The sequence below is a fragment of the Salvelinus sp. IW2-2015 genome, linkage group LG4q.1:29 (assembly GCF_002910315.2).
Source record: "Salvelinus sp. IW2-2015 linkage group LG4q.1:29, ASM291031v2, whole genome shotgun sequence".
Lineage (NCBI taxonomy): Eukaryota > Metazoa > Chordata > Actinopteri > Salmoniformes > Salmonidae > Salvelinus > Salvelinus sp. IW2-2015.
In genome coordinates, this window is record NC_036842.1 from 83,213,955 (window position 1) to 83,234,764 (window position 20,810).

Genomic DNA, 20,810 nt, shown 5'->3' on the forward strand with positions numbered 1-20,810 from the left:
ATTCGTTATGGCTTTACCAGTACCGGTAATGAATTGACAGAATCAGACGGAGTAGACAATAGATGAGTGTGACTTCATTGCACAATGCATTTTTTGTAACAATTTGCGCCGCTCAGATTGAAAAATTGCTGTAGCTAGAGTTGAAATGGGCTACACTGTCGCTCCATAAAATACACGTTTTCTTCCTGTCCTTTTCTGTTGACACAACTGCTCGCAAGTTAAGTTTAGACATGTTTTTTTTACAGTATTGTTTTGATCTGAACTTTACCTTCTTTTGCTTTCTTTCTTCTTACTAAAGTTCCTCCAAGTTTTCCCAGGAACGAGTCATCTTTTTTTCTGGAAGAGGGAGATTTCGGAGTCGTCGGCGATTTGGGAGAGGACGGCGAAGAAGCCATGATCAAATTTAGCCAAAGCTCAAAGGTACAATCAAAAAGTAAAGTTACTCGTTTAGTAGATCTCTGAATTAAATTGACATAAGTCACGTTCTGTTCGAATCAATGTTCACTATAACGAAAACGGAATTCCAAACATTCGTCCATCCCTCGAATCCTTTCCTTGTTCCCAGATGTAGTTCCCTCCCCTAACTTGGGCTCCCGAGTGGCGCAGCGGTCTAAGGTCTAAGGCACTGCATATCTCAGTGCTAGAGGGAGACACCCTGGTTCGAATCCAGGCCGTGATTGGGAGTCCCATCGGGCGGCGCACAATTGGCCCAACGTCGACCGGGTTTGGCCGGTGTGGGCCGTCATTGTAAATAAGAATTTGTTCTTTACGGACTTGCCTAGTTAAATAAAAAAAATAAAAAAACCCTAATGGCTGAATAGTTTGTAGCACATAGTTGGCGCCTGCATGCATTGACAAACACATTTTATGGTAGTATCACTATGGATAGACATTATAGACTTTATTCTAATGCCACCATAAGCTATGATCTCTCTCAATATTATGTCATATGCATAAATCATGACCAAATACACTTAAATTCTCTATTAAATATCTTTGAAATAAATCAAATTTTTACAGAATAAAAATAAACAGCAACAGATCAGTCTGTCAGTTTAGGATTTAATAACTCAATTTATTGTGCTATGGAGACACCCCTAAACTCATATCAAACTAAATAAATTGAACCAACAGATCCAATCATCATTTACATGAAAAAAGTTGGGCAAGGAGGACTCAAAAAAGTGAATAAAATCCTGTTGGTTGTGGTCAGTACTGAGTAATAGGACAGACAACATGCAGGAATAATAGTAAAAAGTCCTGTGGAAAATGGTGTATTGGTTGATTAAATTACTTGGTATAGTGCAGATGAAGTTATACAACATACAGTCGTTTTTCCAGTGCTTCTCAACACAACACATGAACAGTAGAGACCTACAACAGAGACCTACACATACAAAATACATTTTGCTTTGAGAGGGAAAACATACTTGATAGGATGAATCTTTGGGTTTCTGTAGTGTTTAAGTGCTTTCCAGTGCAACTGACAAAGTAAAGAAAACTAAATAATATTTCATTTATTCCATTCCTACTGCAGCATATGAGGTGTTCTTGGTTAGGCATACAGTAATCTCAGAAGGCTGTCAAGAGAGACTAGGCATACAGACACTGGATGTACAACCCTCAGGTCTATAAGAGATGTGATCCTCAAGTAGGAATTGACAAGTAAAACCTATATACATATTCAAAAGGTCACCATGCCACTTGAGGCCAAATCCAGTAGTGTAGTACTTGTCGCCTCTACCCATAGAGCTGCATGGTACTGATATCCTTTTCCCTGCCCCAGAGGGCTGCAACTCCTCAGGTCCAATGGAACTGGTAGCCCCTAGACAGCACCAGGCTCTCCAGGTCTCTGTCCTCAGCCCTCTCCTGCAGCCGCTGCTCCTCCAGCAGGCTGACCAGAGTGTCTCTCCTCTCCACCACCTTCATGATCTCAGTCAGCATCTGCTGCTCCTCCGCCAGCTCACTGGAGCTCTTCCTGGAGTCTGCAAAGGGCCATTGGAGAGGAGAGATTGTAAAATGGTAGAGGAGGAGAAGGAGGGATGGAGACAGACAGATGGACAAAGTAGGACATGGTCATTTAGAACACATTCTCAAAAGGTTCCACAGATAAAGGACAAGTTCCACAGATAAAGGACAAGTTCCACAGATAAAGGACAAGTTCCACAGATAAAGGACAAGTTCCACAGATAAAGGACAAGTTCCACAGATAAAGGACAAGTTCCACAGATAATTGGCTGCGAATGTATTATAACTGGACCGCAAACGCATATTACAAGTGTGTGACCCGTACCGTCTACTGACATCCTGCGTCGTAGATCTGTCTGTAGTTGACTCTGTCTGTCCTCCAGCTCGAGTTCCTGAGCACTAACAGACAAAACAACCAATTTCAAAACACACTTCACTCCATAAGATGGTCTGTGTCTGAGAATGCAGTGTGCCTCTCATCTTCTCCTACTTACAATATGACTAGCTCTTCCTCATAGCGGGCCAGTTTGTTCTTCTCCAGGACCAGCTTGAACCACATTTGGAGGAGCTCGTGCTCATCAGAGAGACCATCACCTTCGTCTGATAGAGGGAGAGAGCAAGGTCAAAATCAGCTACCCCAGATAATATAGAAGTTTGATCATCCCGTTTCTTCATTCCTCATTACGTCCAAGGTCGACTAATAAGCTCCCTGTCACAAGGTTATTCAGTAGATATGGAATGACAACAGTATCACTTGTCTCCAGGGGTGTTTTGACTGTACTATGTGGGAGGTATGAGGACAGCAGCTCTGATCTTGATGAACTCACAGATGTTATTTCAAACTATGTAAACTTCTGTGTTGAGTCAGTTGTGCCTACTAAAACATGTAAAATCTTCTCTAACAATAAGCCTTGGGTATCAAAAAATCTAAAATCACTACTTAATAGGAAGAAGGCAGTTTATGCTGAGGGTGATAGACAGGCTTTAAGAGATGTACAATGTGAGATCAGTTTATGCTGAGGGTGATACAGGCTTTAAGAGATGTACAACGTGAGATCAAAAGACAGATACTGGTGGACAAGGAGGCATACAAGCAAAGGGTGGAGAGGACCCTCTCCTCTGGTAACTCAAGGGTGGCCTGGCAAGTGATTAAATCCATGGCTAGTGCCACCCACATAGGTAGAGGAAAAACCAGTGCTGACCTTGGGAGACATGAGGGCCAGAACATGGCTAATGAACTGAATGTTTTCTTCTCAAGATTTGAATCAGACAATTTTGTGTTCGTAGGTAAAACAAATGGAAGCATCATTACAAATGTCTGAGAGGGTTGTTGCTAAACATTCTGATGTTGTGAAGTTGTTCAGGGAATGTAATGCACACAAAAGCCCAGGCCCAGACAAAATAAGTGAACGTGTTAAAGCACTGTGCTGAACAATTGGCTGGTGTTTATAGACATTTTCCAATCCTCACTTGACCAGCAACAAATGCCAGTATTGTGGAAAAACGCAATAATTATACCCATTCCGAAAGCATCTATTCCCTCTGTGCTGAATGACTACCGCCCTGTCGCCTTGACATCCTTAGTAATAAAACGCCTTGAGAAAATTGTGAAAAGTCATGTTCTCAGCGCCACCCAGAAGCTCCTCACCCATTGCAGTTTGCCTATCAGCCCAGCAGAGGAGTTGATTATGCCATTCTTACGCTCCTCATCATGGTCTATAGACATCTAGAGGGAGGCCAAATCCCATGTTTTGTTTGTTGACTTTTCTTCTGCCTTCAACACAATCCAGCCTTACATTCTTGCAGACTCATTCGGGACTTCTCCTTAGATGGGGAACTGGTCTTGTGGTTGTTGGACTTCCTGAGCCAGAGGTCACAGCGGGTCAAAGTAGGTCCCCACGTGTCAGACATGCGCACCACCAACACAGGCTCTCCTCAGGGATGTGTTTTGTCCCCACTCCTGTACATCTTGTACACTAATAGTTGTACTAGTTCCCATCCTGACAGACACCTCGATCAGCCTGTTGCATGATGACAAGGAACATCATGGCCCGGTCCTAAATGACTTTGTAGAGTGTAGTGGCGATTCTCACTTGGTCCTCAATACCAACAAAACCAAAGAGATGTGCATAGACTTCAGAAAGAGTACAACACCTACCTCTGCAACATCTATCAGAGGTCAGAACATAGAGATTGTAAAGGAATACAAATATCTGGGTGTCCTCTTGAACAATAAGCTTCAGTGGAGTAAATGTACAGATCTGATCAACAAAAAGAGTCAACAGACTGTACTTTCTCAAAAAGCTGGAAACTTTTAATGTTGACTGTACTATACTTATTCTGTTTTACAAATCTTCATTGAGAGTATTTTAACTTTTTGTATTGTTTGTTGGTTTGGCAATGCCACTGTCAGCCAGAGAAATATGCTGACAAGGATTATCACCACAGCAAGCAAGGTACTTGGAGTCAAACAGACAGGCCTGGATGAGATCTTTAAGATCTTTAAGGCCCTCCGCAAGGCTCACAAAATAATTTTAGACCCAAGCCTGTACCCGGACTTCGAACTATTCCCCTCTGGGCGCAGGTATAGGGCACCCCTCGGCAGGAAAAAGAGAACTAGACAATAATTTGTGCCAGGTGTGATATCCCTCCTAAATAGCTCGGGCTAATGTTCCTATCGACCCAGTAAGGCCAGCAGGCTAGTGTCTTTTTATTTCTATGTTAACTGTTATGAAAGTTGCATTGTCAATTTGTTTTGTATTGTATTTAAACACCACTTCAAATGTGTACATGACACTACAACAAAATTTCCCCATGGGGACAATAAAGTCAGTAAAGTAAAAGTAGATGGCCATCGTAATGGTCCTGTAACCCGTGGCCTGTTGCAACAGAGTCTCTAACATAAATACTGACTATAGACTTCATAAAACATTTTATAATAGAGCTTCAAAAAGTTAACTTTGGAAAATGTAATAACATGACAGTGTAACCTGCGGACAACAGGCTAAAGGTATTTATTTAGACTGAATAAGTACATTCTCCCTGCTAGTGAGTTATTTAAACTATGGTAAAAAGAGGGCAGTCTAATTGCCTTCGTTAGTGGGCGACTCTGGATCTAGAGCTAGCTTTGTGTTTTATGTCACATATACTAACACTGAGCTTTACACTGACTACAGCTACATTATATGAAACAGACCCATTCGTAGAGTGTGTTTGATAGAAGGACAGCTCCTAATGCTTCTGATTCATTGCTATATCTAAACTTGATGCCCTCAATCTCACACAAATTATCAATGAACCTACCAGGTACAACCCCAAATCTGTAAACACAGGCACCCTCATAGATATCATCATGACTAAATTGCCCTCTAAATACACCTCTGCTGTCTTCAATCGGGATCTCAGCAATCACTGCCTTATCGCCTGCGTCCGTATTGGGTCTGCGGTCAAACGACCACCCCTCATCACTGTAAAACGCTCCATAAAACACTTCAGCGAGCAGGCCTTTCTAATCGACCTGGCCCGGGTATCCTGGAAGGATATTGAACTCATTCCATCAGTAGAGGATGCCTGGTAATTCATTAAAATTGCTTTCCTCACCATCTTAAAAAAGCATGCCCCATTCAAAACATTTTGAACCAGGAACAGATATAGCCCTTGGTTCACTCCAGACCTGACTGCCCTTGACCAGCACAAAAACATCCTGTGGCGTACTGCATTAGCATCGAATAGCCCACGCGATATGCAACTTTTCAGGGAAGTTAGGAACCAATATACACAGGCAGTTAGGAAAGCTAAAGCTAGATTTTTCAAACAGAAATGTGCATCCTGTAGCACGAACTCCAAAAAGTTCTGGGGCACTGTAAAGTCCATGAAGAATAAGAGCACCTCCTCCCAGCTGCCCACTGCACTGAGACTAGGAAACACTGTCACCACCGATAAATCCACGATAATTGAGAATTTCAATAAGCATTTTTCTATGACTGGCCATGCTTTCCACCTGGCTACCCCTACCCCGGTCAACAGCCCTGCACCCCCCACAGCAACTTGCCCAAACCTCCCCCATTTCTCCTTCAGCCAAATCCAGATAGCTGATGTTCTGAAAGAGCTGCAAAATCTGGACCCCTACAAATCAGCTGGGCTAGACAATCTGGACCCTCTCTAAAATTAACCGCCGCAATTGTTGCAACCCCTATTACTAGCCGCGGTCATCCGCCTATTCAAAGGGGGAGACACTCGAGACCAAAACTGTTACAGACCTACGTCCATCCTGCCCTGCCTTTCTAAAGTCTTTGAAAGCCAAGTTAACAAACAGATCACCGACCATTTCGAATCCCACCGTACCTTCTCCGCTATGCAATCTGGTTTCCGAGCTGGTCATGGGTGCACCTCAGCCACACTCAAGGTCCTAAACGATATCATAACCGCCATCGATAAAAGACAATACTGTGCAGCCATATTCATCCACCTTGCGAAGGCTTTCGACTCTGTCAATCACCGCATTCTTATCGGCAGACTCAACAGCCTTGGTTTCTCAAATGACTGCCTCGCCTGGTTCACCAACTACTTCTCAGACAGAGTTCAGTGGGTCAAATCGGAGGGCCTGTTGTCCAGACCTCTGGCAGTCTCTATGGGGGTGCCACAGGGTTCAATTCTCGGGCCGACTCTTCTCTGTATACATCAATGATGTCGCTCTTGCTGCTGGTGATTCTCTGATCCACCTCTACGCAGACGACACCATTCTGTATACTTCTGGCCCTTCTTTGGACACTGTGTTAACAAACCGCAAGACGAGCTTCAATGCCATACAGCTCTCCTTCCGTGGCCTCCAACTGCTCTTAAATGCAAGCAAAACTAAATGTATGCTCTTTAACCGATCGCTGCCCGCCCGTTCAGCATCACTACTCTGGACGGTTCTGACTTAGAATATGTGGACAATTACAAATACCTAGGTGTCTGGTTAGACTGTACACTCCCCCTCTCAGACTCACATTAAGCATCTCCAATCCAAAATTAAATCTAGAATCGGCTTCCTATTTCGCAACAAAGCCTCCTTCACTCATGCTGCCAAACATATCCTCGTAAAACTGACTATTCTACCGATCCTCGACGATGTCATTTACAAAATAGCCTCCAACACTCTACTCAGCAAATTGGATGCAGTCTATCACAGTGCCATTTGTTTTGTCACCAAAGACCCATATACTACGCACCACTGCGACCTTTATGCTCTCGATGGCTGGCCTTCGCTTCATATTCGTCGCCAAACCCACTGGCTCCAGGTCATCTATAAGTCTTTGCTAGGTAAAGCCCCGCCTTATCTCAGCTCACTGGTCACCATAGCAGCACCCACCCGTAGCACGTGCTCCAGCAGGTATATTTCACTGGTCACCCCCAAAGCCTATTCCTCTTTTGGCCGCCTTTCCTTCCAGTTCTCTGCTGCCAATGACTGGAACGAATTGCAAAAATCACTGAAGCTGGAGACTCATATCTCCCTCACTAACTTTAAGCATCAGCTGTCAGAGCAGCACCTGTACATAGCCCATCTGTAAATTACCCATCCAACTACCTCATCCCCATGTTCTTATTATTATTATGTTTTGCTCCTTTGCACCCCAGAATCTCTAATTTTACATTATCATCTGCACATCTATCACTCCAGTGTTTAACTGCTAAATTGTACTTACTTCGCCACTATGGCTTATTTATTGCCTTACCTCCCTAATCTTACCTCCTTTGCACACGCTGTATATAGATTTTTTCCTACTGTGTTATTGACTGTACATATGTTTATTCCATGTGTAACTCTGTGTCACACTGCTTTGCTTTATCTTGGCCAGGTCGCAGTTGTAAATGATCATAATCTTGATGTGATTGGCCTGACTGAAACATGGCTTAAGCCTGATGAATTTACTGTGTTAAATGAGGCCTCACCTCCTGGTTACACTAGTGACCATATCCCCCGTGCATCCCGCAAAGGCGGAGGTGTTGCTAACATTTACGATAGCAAATTTCAATTTACAAAAAAAAAAAAAGACGTTTTCGTCTTTTGAGCTTCTAGTCATGAAATCTATGCAGCCTACTCAATCCCTTTTTATAGATACTGTTTACAGGCCTCCTGGGCCATACACAAGCGTTCTTCACTGAGTTCTCTGAATTTTTGGTGATTTTAATATTCACATGGAAAAGTCCACAGACCCACTCCAAAAGGCTTTCAGAGCCATCATCGACTCAGTGGGTTTTGTCCAACATGTCTCTGGACCTACTCACTGCCACAGTCATACTCTGGACCTAGTTTTGTCCCATGGAATAAATGTTGTAGATCTTAATGTTTTTTGTCATAATCCTGGACTATCGGACCACCATTTTATTACGTTTGCAATCGCAACAAATAATCTGCTCAGACCCCAACCAAGGAGCATCAAAAGTCGTGCTATAAAATCTAGACAACACAAAGATCCTTGATGCCCTTCCAGACTCCTTCTGCCTACCCAAGGACGTCAGAGGACAAAAATAAGTTAACCACCTAACTGAGGAACTCAATTTAACTTGCACAATACCCTAGATGAGTTGCACCCTAAAAACTAAAACATTTGTCATAAGAAACTAGCTCCCTGGTATACAGAAAATACCCGAGTTCTGAAGCAAGCTTCCAGAAAATTGGAACGGAAATGCGCGACACCAAACTGGAGTCCTCCGACTAGCTTGGAAAGAAAGTACCGTGCAGTATCGAAGAGCCCTCACTGCGCTCGATCATCCTATTTTTCTAACTTAATTGAGAAAATAAGAATAATCAAACATTTCTTTTTGATACTGTCGCAAAGCTACCTAAAAAGCAGCATTCCAAGTGAGGATGGCTTTCACTTCAGCAGTAATAAATTCATGAACTTCTTTGAGGAAAAGATCATGATCATTAGAAAGCAAATTACGGACTCCTCTTTAAATCTGCGAATTCCTCCAAAGCTCAGCTGTCCTGAGTCTGCACAACTCTGCCAGGACCTAGGATCAAGAGAGACACTTAAGTGTTTTAGTACTATATCTCATGACACAATGATGAAAATAATCATGGCCTCTAAACCTTCAAGCTGCATACCTGACCATTCCAATAAACTACTTAAAGAGCTGCTTCATGTGCTTGGCTCTCCTATGTTGAACATAATAACGGCTCTCTATCCACCAGATGTGTACCAAACTCACTACAAGTGGCAGTAATAAAGCCTCTCTTGAAAAAGCCAAACCTTGACACGAAAATATTTAAAAAACTAAAATCTGCCTATATCAGAATCTTCAGTTCCTCTCAAAAAATAGAAAAATCTGTTGCGCAGCAACTCACTGCCTTCTGAAGACAAACAATGTATACGAAATGCTTCAGTCTGGTTTTAGACCCCATCATAGCACTGCGACTGCACTTGTGAAGGTGGTAAATTACCTTTTAATGGCATCAGACCGAGGCTCTGCATCTGTCCTCGTGCTCCTAGACCTTAGTGCTGCCTTTGATACCATCGATCACACATTCTTTTGGAGAGATTGGAACCCAAATTGGTCTACACGGACAAGTTCTGGCCTGGTTTGATCTTATCTGTCGGAAAGATATCAGTTTGTCTCTGTGAATGGTTTGTCCTCTGACAAATCAACTGTACATTTCGGTGTTCCTCAAGGTTCCGTTTTAGGACCACTATTGTTTTCACTATATATTTACCTCTTGGGGATGTCATTCGAAAACATAATGTTAACTTTCACTGCTATGCGGATGACAACACAGCTGTACATTTCAATGAAACATGGTGAAGCCCCAAAATTGCCCTCGCTAGAGCCTGTGTTTCAGACATAAGGAAGTGGATGGTTGCAAACTTTCTACTTTTAAACTCGGGCAAAACAGAGATGCTTGTTCTAGGTCCCAAGAAACAAAGAGATTTTCTGTTGAATCTGACAATTAATCTTGATGGTTGTAAAGTCGTCTCAAATAAACTGAAGGACCTCGGCGTTACTCTGGACCCTGATCTCTCTTTTGACGATCATATCAAGACTGTTTCAAGGACAGCTTTTTTCCATCTACGTAACATTGTAAAATCAGAAACTTTCTGTCCACAAATGATGCAGACAAATTAATCATGCTTTTGTTACTTCTAGGTTAGACTACTGCAATGCTCTACTTTCCGGCTACCCGGATAAAGCACTAAATAAACTTCAGTTAGTGCTAAATACGGCTGCTAAATCCTGACTAGAACCCCAAAATTTGATCATATTATCCAGTGCTAGCCTCCCTACACTGGCTTCCTGTTAAGCAAGGGCTGATTTCAAGGTTTTACTGTTAACCTACAAAGCATTACATGGCTTGCTCCTACCTATCTTTCCGAGTTGGTCCTGCCGTACATACCTACACGTACGCTACGGTCACAAGACGCAGGCCTCCTAATTGTCCCTAGAATTTCTAAGCAAACAGCTGGAGGCAGGGCTTTCTCCTATAGACTTCCATTTCTATGGAATGGTCTGCCTACCCATGTGAGAGACGCAGACTCGTCTCAACCTTTAAGTCTTTATTGAAGACTCATCTCTTCAGTAGGTCCTATGATTGAGTGTAGTCTGGCCCAGGAGTGTGAAGGTGAACGGAAAGGCTCTGGAGCAACGAACCGCCCTTGCTTTCTCTGCCTGGCCGGTTCCCTCTCTCCACTGGGATTCTCTGCCTCTAACCCTATTACAGGGGCTGAGTCACTGGCTTACTGGTGTCTTTCATGCCGTCCCTAGGAGGGGTGCGTCACTTGAGTGGGTTGAGTCACTGACGTGATCTTCCTGTCTGGGTTGGCGCCCCCCCCCTTGGGTTGTGCGTGGCGGAGATCTTTGTGGGCTATACTCGGCCTTGTCTCAGGATGGTAAGTTGGTGGTTGAAGATATCCCTCTAGTGGTGTGGGGGCTGTGCCTTGGCAAAGTGGGTGGGGTTATATCCTTCCTGTTTGGCCCTGTCCGGGGGTATCATCGGATGGGGCCACAGTGTTTCCTGACCCCTCCTGTCTCAGCCTCCAGTATTTATGCTGCATTAGTTTATGTGTCGGGGGGCTAGGGCAGTTTGTTATATCTGGAGTACTTCTGTTTATCCGGTGTCCTGTGTGAATTTAAGTATGCTCTCTCTAATTCTCTCTTTCTCTCGGAGGACCTGAGCCCTAGGACGATGCCTCGGACGACCTGACATGATGACTCCTTGCTGTCCCAGTCCACCTGGCCGTGCTGCTGCTCCAGTTTCAACTGTTCTGCCTGCGGCTATGGAACCCTGACCTGTTCACCGGACGTGCTACCTGTCCCAGACCTGCTGTTTTCAACTCTCTGAGACAGCAGGAGCGGTAGAGATACTCTTAATGATCGGATATGAAAAGCCAACTGACATTTACTCCTGAGGTGCTGACTTGCTGCACCCTCGACAACTACTGTGATTATTATTATTTGACCATGCTGGTCATTTATGAACATTTGAACATCTTGGCCATGTTCTGTTATAATCTCCACCCGGCACAGCCAGAAGAGGACTGGCCACCCCTCATAGCCTGGTTTCTTCCTAGGTTTTGGTACTTTCTAGGGAGTTTTTCCTAGCCACCGTGCTTCTACACCTGCATTGCTTGCTGTTTGGGGTTTTAGGCTGGGTTTCTGTACAGCACTTTGAGATATCAGCTGATGTACGAAGGGCTATATAAATACATTTGATTTGAACGTTTTCTCAACTGGCCTACCTGGTTAAATAAAGTTTAAAAAAAAWATATATATWTTTTTTTAAATGAACCATTCTGCTCGGTCTTCGTTGTCAGACAGTTGAGAGAAAACAGTGGAGGAAACGTTCTCTCTCCCATTGCCATATACTGTACAGCACTGTGACCCTGGCCTTCAAATACCACTGCAAACATCCATAAATTGAATAAAGACAAATAAAGGGAGACTGACATTAAAAAAAATCAAAACTTTTTCATACTTAGAATCTTGCCAATCACATACACTCAGGTCATTGTCTGACACCTACTCTCTTGCTATCCAGTTGGAGTCTGTGAATAATATCAATGAACAAAGAGCCTATTGAGCCATGAGACCTTCGGCCTCTGCCTTAATTCAATTATCCAAACAAAGCCATGTAAACAGGCACAATGGTTGCCACTGCTGCCGCTGCCCTTCAGGCCCGCTTCACAAGAGACACTCTCCCTGTAGTTTTTGAATCAGAATTTGCAAGGCCATTCACTGTACTCAATGGTACTTAGACCACAGACACTCAGTCTCTGAGGAGGCTTTTAACATTGAGCCTAACTATAGGACAAAACACGAGTTCAAAATGGTCTTTACACAGGAGATGTGCTTTCCATTTAACAATAGAAGGACACAAACTTGGATGAAACAACTGCATTACTCAGGGCTAAGTTTGTGTGCTTTTTATGTGCTGTAATTTAATGTTATTATAATAAAAGTAACAGCTAATTATGGTTAAACTCTCAATCATTCTTTATCTGGAGAGTGCAGAAGCAACAAACACATTTCTAATTTACAATTCTGGCAAAACACAATTTACCTTTGAGGAATATGATTACCAGTATGAAAAGATTACTTTTTAAAAGACTAGCAGGAATGACCATTTTTCATTATAAAGTAGCTGTCTTTAATGACTAACTTGTATATCACCATGTGCAAGGCTAATGAAACATGGGAAAGATTTTCCCCCTCCTTCCTCTCTTCACAAGGCCAATTGCCACCGCAGTGATTTCTAAACAATTTCAACTTAAAATTGTTATTTTGGTTGAATGCAAATGACTATAATTTGGTAGTTTTTATTATGCATTTTCCTAGCAAAGGCATCAGAGTAGTTCTGACTGTAGACTTGGTCTACTCTAGATAAGGAAATTGAAATAATTATTAGAAAAGCATTGCCACTTGCAAACCTCACAGAAACAGGAAAACTATTCCTGAACATAGGTCATTCTGAATCCAGTGTTTTCATGTCTCAACTATATGTTCTTGGCTGACGTCAAACTAAGACAGTTCCATTACAAACAGTGCCTTTCTCCACTCTCTGTGCATAGCTCAGTTTTCATGTGCCATGTCTGTGTGTTACCTTCAGAGATGAGGCCACTCTGATGCAAGGACATAACACTCACTTACTGAACATTCTGATTTTAACCCCTCCATTCCTTTGTCTTAATTTCATAAAATGCTCTGGTCCCAAGTCATAGAGCTACGTCAACCGAATGGATACACTTGTGTATTTACATCACTCATACGCGGTGCAGCTGTTGGAATCAATCCACACAGCATGAGATGACAAACGTGCATTCTGTTGGGACAGTGTGGCTCACCTGGGGCTTCGCCCCGAAGGACCTTCTCAATGGTCACCCCTCTCTCCTCCAGGTCTCTCTGCTTCTCCCCCACTTCCTCCAGCTGCCTCTGGATGATCTTCACACAATAAATACCAGGTCAGATTCAACCAAGGCAGCCTCACAATGGCTCAACACACAATATTTATATCCCATTCATCACCCCAACAAATCAAATACATTTGTGGAAGAGATCATTAGTGAGTCAAATGTTTGAGAGAAACCTTATAAACTGGGTGAAATGCTACTGTGAAATGCTTATTTACAAGCCCTTAACCAACAGTGCAGTTCAAACAGAGTTAAGAAAATATTTACCAAATAAACTAAAGTAAAAAAAAAAACAAGTAACACAATAAAATGGCTACATACAGGGGGTACCGGTACCGAGTCAGTGTGTGGGGGTACAGGTTAGTTGAGGTAATTTGTACATGTAGGTAGGGGTGAAGTGACTATGCATAGATAATAAACAGCGAGTAGCAGCAGTGTACAAAACAAAAAGGGGCGGTGTCAATGTAAATAGTCCGGTGGCCATTTGATTAATTGTTCAGCAGTCTTATGGCTTGGGGGTAGAAGCTGTTAAGCAGCCTTTTGGTCCTAGACTTGGCGCTCCGGTACTGCTTGCCGCGCGGTAGTAGAGAGAACAGTCTGACTTGGGTGACTGGAGTCTGACAATTTTATGGGCTTTCCTCTGACACCGCCTATTATATAGGTCCTGGAAGGCAGGAAGCTTGGCCCCAGTGATGTACTCGGCTGTATGCACTACCCTCTGCAGTGCCTTACGGTCCGATGCCGGGCAGTTGCCATACCAGGCAGTGATGCAACTGGTCAGGATGCTGTCGATGGTGCAGCTGTAGAACTTGAGGATCTGGGGACCCATGCCAAATCTTTTCAGTCTCCTGAAGGAGAAAAGGTTTTGTCGTGCCCTCTTCACGACTGTCGTGGTGTGTTTGGATCATGATAGTTCGTTGGTGATGTGGACACCAAGGAACTTGAAACTCTTCGACCCGCTCCACTACAGTCCCGTCAATGTTAATGGGGGCTTGTTCGGCCCGCCTTTTCCTGTAGTCCACGATCAGCTCCTTTGTCTTGCTCACATTGAGGAAGAGGTTGTTGTCCTGGTACCACACCGTTGGTAACCACTTTATAATAGCAATAAGGCACCTCGGGGGTTTGTGGTATATGGCCAATATACTGTACCTCAGCTAAGAGCTGTATCCAGGCATTCCGCGTTGCGTCGTGCTTAAGAACAGCCCTTAGCCGTGGTATATTGGCCATATACCACACCCCCTCAGGCCTTATTGCTTAAATATAAAACATGTAAATGAATGGCGAATGAAAACGTAAGGCCTCTGTGTGGTAGTGCTGTTCTGTTGTCCATGTGCTCTACAGTACCTGGGCTCTGTGGAGCCTCTTCAGCTGCTCTCTCTTGGCCTGTTGAATCACAGTCTTCTCCCGTCTCCTCCTCTGTCTCTCCGAGCTCCCATGGAACTAAACACAGACCGACAAGACAGTGTCACACAACTGTTACCTCACAGCAGAGTTAAACCCCTGTGATCGTAGTCCCAACTATTATGGGTCTGGGCATATCAATCTGATACAGTATCTTATCAGTCATGCGATTGACCTGCACTTGATCCTGACGGAAGTAGCAGAGATGGTTCGAAAGTGGCAGTGGTAGTAATTCTGTTACGTAAACAAGGCAGTTCCTAACAGAGAGCTGCAAAATGGGGCTCAAAATAAGAGGCTGGTATGTGTGTGCTGTGAAGCCATGGCCAAGACCTATTACAACACCAGAGTGGGATTTCCTCCCCGTATGTAAGGTGATATGAGCAGGTCATGATGTGCTTCTTCAGCCTTCCCAGTAAAGCCTCTCTAATGGAGTATGGATTATCTGTTCTCGGGTCCTGACCCGTCTCTTCATGTCTCTTCTGTATCCTCCGCCTTGAGGAGAGGTGCTTTTAAATCACTGATCTGACTTGACATGGATTGCTGCTTTCACCTGTCATTTATTTGTATTTATTATGTTTAGTTCGTTCTATCGGTTCTGTTGCTAGAGACGCGACCCAGTCGTTCAGTCTTTTTGTTCTGTATCTATGGACGCGACCCAAACGTTCGTTCTAAATGTTCCATTGCCAAACCGACTGGCAACATTCTTATCCCTTGCTTGCGAGCCAGCCAACTAGAGAAATTTATTTGGATACATCCATAACAATGAAGTAATGAGGCGCGATTTCGCCTTGCATAGAAAATGTGCTCTTTCGTCAGTACATTGTTGTTCAGAGGAACTAGCCAACAACACAGCTAACACAATCACTTCAAACTGAAACTGGACTGCAAATTAGCTGCACTTTGTTTCGTTTGACCTTTTTTCAATTAATATTTCTTTGTATATATCCATAAAAACGATGCCAGCTGATTCATGATTTCGACTGGCTGAGAAACGCTGTTGCAAATATCGGAGAGACAGACGGCAAGGTTTATACAAATCTCCGCTGTTGAAAACTAAATGTTAATCAAAAAGAAATTAAAGATCATGTCTAAATGCTTTTAATAGTGGAGATCAAGTTTATAAATTGCCTGGCTGGGCTGATGAGACAGTGGATTGCGCATTCAGATGGAACAGAGTAAATAGGCATTTTAACGTCATAAATTTAGCCGGTGGTAACTTGTGGAATAGACACTGGCTGGAATGCGGTTTTAACCAATAAGCATTCAGGATTAGACCCATCCACTGTCAGTGATTATTTCAGAGGAAGGTAGGAAGGAATGATGCATGTAAGAGTTTTGGAACAGGGCCCTTACCTTCTGTTTGGCTGGAATGTGCTCATCGTCACTTGAGGAGTCGGACTCATCTTTCTGCTGTTTGCTGGAGGCTGTGTATTGATGAGGGAACATGAGGACATTAGTCTGAAGCAGCGGTCTTAAACTGTAGAAAGTAGTTGTACACGCACTTCAACTATGTTATTTACATTAAACACTAAGTATAGGCTACTATTGTAATCTTCTCATTTATAGCATGTACTGTATTAATAGCATTGTAGCATTTATTAGCTCCATGTGAAATTCAACGATGACAAGGGAGTAGAAGCATATAACATAATTCTCATCACATCCTCCCTTGAGTCCTGACGCCTGACCTTTGTTCCTGATGTTGGACAGGATAGTCCTGATGTCCTTCTCCTGGCCCCCCACTCCCTCCGGTCCACCCCTCTTCTTCAGCCTCAGGGAGGAGAAAAAGTTGAGCTTCCTGGGTGGGAGTGAAGCCATGTCGTCTGTGGTGAAGGATCCTACAGACTTGTTGCTGCCTAGGGAGACCTGTTCCAGTAGCGTGGGCAGGTCTGTGGGTCTGTGACCCATGGAGGCCTTGAGTGGATGTGGGAACGGCTGGCTCTTCTGCCCCTCTTCCACTGGTTGGGCCTCCTGGCTTTGGGCGGTATCCCCAAACAGGGAGCTAAAGCTGAAGGCTCCATCAGACAGAGGCCTAGGCTTGGTGGGACTGTTGTTTTTCCTCCTGGTGACAACCGTGTTGGAGTCTGTTGTTGTCCTTGATACTCCAAAAGACCTCCTGAAAGCATTGGCCCACACCTGGAATGCGGACGGAACTGGCTGGGGCTGAGCTGGCTGGGGCTGAGCTGGGACTGGTTCTGCCTCTACCCGAGGCAATAGGTCCTTCGGGGGGATCTGGTCCCCAGGTTTGGGATGTGTGGAAGGATCTCCTCCTCCAGTTCCTCGGGCCTCCTCTGGAGTAGCCAGGTTCCAGTCCAGGAGTTTCTCTCTCTCAGACAGGGACAGGGTCAGCCTTTTCTTACGGCCGACTGCTTCCTCCAGCTGTGGCACTTTTGTGACAGGGCATTCTTCTTTACCCATCGATGAACTCTGATTCTGAGAATCTGCAGGTGGTTTAGGACCATCATGGGAGACCTGCTGAACAAATACAAAGTCCTGTTTTATTGCTCAGTTGCAATATGTGAAATGTTTATATACACCACAGGAAATTGTTAAGTATCTGTTTGAATATTGTGCTTTACCGGTGGTTCAATCTCCTCAAAATCAGAGTTGGCCTCTTCAATGTTGGGCTCCTCGTTTTCTGCAGCTTTTTCACGTGAGAAGTGCCTCACTAGGATGAGAGGGAGAGCTGAAGGAGTAGAGTACAACAGACAACATGCTTGATCAGAGCTCATGCAGCTACTGTAGGTCAGACTTAAATATTGCAGACAGATTGTGGCTTCCATCAATGTAAATGTCTGCGTCATTGCCCAATTCACCATATTGTGTGTGTGTGCATGTTAAATATATATACATACCCACTTAAAAAAAAAAAGGATATATTTTCCCTTATTAGTTTCCCCCTAATTGGAGTAAACTAATGGACAACAACATTTAGCCTTCAACTTCCAGCTTAAACATACTTTATAAATACAGACACAGTATATCTTACAATGGTTATCTTTTGTTTGTTTTTAGTCCCATCCTTCAGCTACCCTCAACCCCTCCCATCTACTTCTGAAGACCATCCCATTTTCTATTTGCCATATATTTTTAACTGTGCTGTTTCACAAAAGTTCTGAACCTATATACATTTTACAGACATAGTATATTTTACATTGGTTACCTTGTCCAACCCGTCAGGTCCACTCAACTCCTCCCATCCATCTTTGAACCACATCCAGTTTTGGTGTTTATTTGACATATATTTTTAACTGTGCTGTTATGTTTCACAAAGTTCTGAACCTTTCTATTCTCATAGTTTCTAAAGATTGTACATTTAAAAAAAAAAATGGTTTAAGAGTATTATATTATTGAGCGATTGACTATGACTTTTTAGATCACCCGGCAGTGCTATCTGCAGTTAGCTCCAGGTAAATGTTGCAATTCTTCAGCCATACCTGAACCTGTGACCAAAAACAAGCTATGTATGGTCAGTACCAAAACAAATGATCTAATGATTCTGTCCCTTCGCTGGGATGTTTGTATCCGTCCGTCCGTCCGTCCGTCCGTCCGTCCGTCCGTCCGTCCGTCTGTATGTATGTATGTATGTATGTGCGCACACACACACACAATTCTATTGGTTGCAAGAATTTTGTATAATCATTTCAAATTGAAAAAAGTTCTGAATCAGATGTTTTGGGAATCAGTTCATAAACCATGTGGCATGGAATTGGTACATCGGAAAATTTTGCAATCTATATGACATAGCGGGCATTTTTTTGGTCCTGAAATTAAACTGGTATATTTTTTAATTTAACACAATTTTCTTTAACCAATTTGTCTTTATTGCAGGACGGCCAGACAAGTTCCTTCTCCCCCTTCCCTCTTCCATTTTTTTTGCGGTAATGCTGCATTTAGTTGGTTGTAATTTTGGGTAGAGCAGACTTTTCCATGTATTTTGTTAGCTGCATGTGTGAGATACAGTACATTCGGGAAAGTATTCCAGACCCTTTCACTTTTTCCATATTTTGTTACGTTACAGCCTTATTCTGAAATCGATTAAATTGTTGTTTCTTTATCAATCTACACACAATACCCCATAATGACAAAGCAAAAACAGGTTTAGACATTTTAGCACATTTATAAAAAGTTAACATAAGTATTCAGACACTTATGATATTTGAAATTGAGATCAGGTGCATCCTATTTCCATTGATCATCCTTGAGATGTTTTTACAATTTGATTGGAGTCTACCTGTGGTAAATTCAATTGATTGGACATGATTTGGAAAGGCACATACCTGTCTATATAAGGTCCCACAGTTGACAGTGCATGTAAGAGCAAAAACCAAGCCATGAGGTTGAAGGAATTGTCCGTAGAGCTCAGAGACAGGATTGTGTCGAGGCACAGATCTGGGGAAGGCTATCAAAACATTTCTGCATCATTGAAGGTCCCCAAGAACACAGTGGCCTCCACCATTCTTACATGGAAGAAGTTTGGAACCACCAAGACTCTTCCTAGAACTGGCCGCCCGGCCAAATTAAGCAATCAGGGGAGAAGGGCCTTGGTCAGGGAGGTAACCAAGAACCCGATGGTCACTGTGACAGAGCTTCAGAGTTTCTCTGTGGAGATGGGAGAACCTTCCAGAAGGACAACCATCTTTGCAGCACTCCATCAAATCAGGCCACTCCTCGGTAAAAGGCACGAAAGCCCGCTTAGATTTTGCCAAAAGGCATCTAAACAAGATTATCTGGTCTGATGAAACCAAGACTGAACTCTTTGGCCTGAATACCTAGTGTCACGTCTGGAGGAAACCTGGCACCATCCCTACGGTGAAGCACAGTGGTGGCAGCATCATGCTGTGGGGATGTTTTTCAGAAGCAGCGACTGGGAGACTAGTTAGGATCGAGGGAAAGATTAACAGAGCAAAGTACAGAGAGATGCTTGATGAAAACCTGCTGCAGAGGGCTCAGGACCTCTGACTGGAGCTTTATATATTTCACCTTTATCTAACCAGGTAGGCCAGTTGAGAACAAGTTCTCATTTACAACTGCGACCTGGCCAAGATAAAGCAAAGCAGTGCAACACAAACAACAGAGTTACACAAACAAACGTACAGTCAATAACACAGTAGAAAAATCTATGTACAGTGTGTGCAAATGAAGAGTCGGGAGGTAAGGTAATAAATAGGCCATAGTGGCGAGATAATTACAATTTAGTATTAACACTGGAGTGATAGATGTGCAGATGATGATGTGCAAGTAGAGATACTGGGGTGCAAAAGAGCAAGAGGATAAATAACAATATGGGGATGAGGTAGTTGGGTGTGCTATTTACAGATTGGCTGTATACAGGTGCAATGATCTGTGAGCTGCTCTGACAGCTGATACTTAAAGTTAATGAGGGAGATATAAGACTCCAGCTTCAGTGATTTTTGCAATTCATTCCAGTCATTGGCAGCAGAGAACTGGAAGGAAAGGCGGCCAAAGGAAGTGTTGGCTTTGGGGATGACCAGTGAAATATACCTGATGGAGCGTGTGCTACGGGTAGGTGTTGCTATGGTGACCAGTGAGCTGAAATAAGGTGGGGCCTTACCTAGCAAAGACTTATAGATGACCTGGAGCCAGTGGGTTTGGCGACGAATATGTAGTGAGGGCCAGCCAATGAGAGCATACAGTTGAGAGGATCTGCAGAGAAGAATGGGAGAACCTCCCCGAACACAAGTGTGCCAAGCTTGTAGCGTCATACCCAAGAAGACTCGAGGCTGTGATTGCTGTCGTAGGTGATTCAACAAAGTACTGAGTAAAGGGTCTGAATACTTATGTAAATGTGATTTGTAAACAATTCTAAAAATGTGTTTTTGCTTTGTCATTATGGGCTAGTGTGTGTAGAATGATGAGGGGGGGAAATGATTGAATCAATTTTAGAATAAGGCTGTAACATAAAATATGGAAAAAGTCAAGGGGTCTGAATGCACTAACTCCACCAGTCCTATTTACAAAGATTATACAGTTCTACATTTTTTTCTTCCTAAAATGATGTTTTTTTTTATCAATTAGTATATTTGAGTTTAA

The 20,810-nt window shown here is 43.3% G+C and overlaps 2 protein-coding genes across 4 annotated transcripts in view; both read right to left on the reverse strand.

The window, feature by feature from the left end:
* The window catches only part of LOC111962650 (alpha-parvin-like), a 42,613-nt gene extending 42,097 nt beyond the window's left edge, over nucleotides 1-516 (reverse strand). Inside the window, exon 1 of the mRNA XM_023985907.2 lies at nucleotides 269-516. Coding sequence (XP_023841675.1) covers nucleotides 269-395 — 127 coding nt within the window. The 5' untranslated portion in view covers nucleotides 396-516. The remainder of the gene's footprint in view (nucleotides 1-268) is intronic.
* A 532-nt stretch (nucleotides 517-1,048) lies between these two features.
* mical2b (microtubule associated monooxygenase, calponin and LIM domain containing 2b) overlaps nucleotides 1,049-20,810 on the reverse strand; it is a 97,149-nt gene continuing 77,387 nt past the window's right edge. Inside the window, exons 23-30 of one of the 3 annotated variants that reach the window (XM_023985879.1) lie at nucleotides 17,336-17,442; nucleotides 16,445-17,231; nucleotides 16,110-16,180; nucleotides 14,700-14,795; nucleotides 13,290-13,386; nucleotides 2,463-2,568; nucleotides 2,294-2,367; nucleotides 1,049-1,985 (exon numbers count right to left, since the gene is read on the reverse strand). In XM_023985879.1, the coding sequence (XP_023841647.1) occupies nucleotides 1,801-1,985; nucleotides 2,294-2,367; nucleotides 2,463-2,568; nucleotides 13,290-13,386; nucleotides 14,700-14,795; nucleotides 16,110-16,180; nucleotides 16,445-17,231; nucleotides 17,336-17,442 (1,523 nt within the window). In that variant the 3' untranslated portion in view covers nucleotides 1,049-1,800. Of the gene's footprint in view, nucleotides 1,986-2,293; nucleotides 2,368-2,462; nucleotides 2,569-13,289; nucleotides 13,387-14,699; nucleotides 14,796-16,109; nucleotides 16,181-16,444; nucleotides 17,232-17,335; nucleotides 17,443-20,810 lie in introns of those variants that run through there. The other 2 variants (XM_023985880.2, XM_070443193.1) reach the window with 2 other exon arrangements.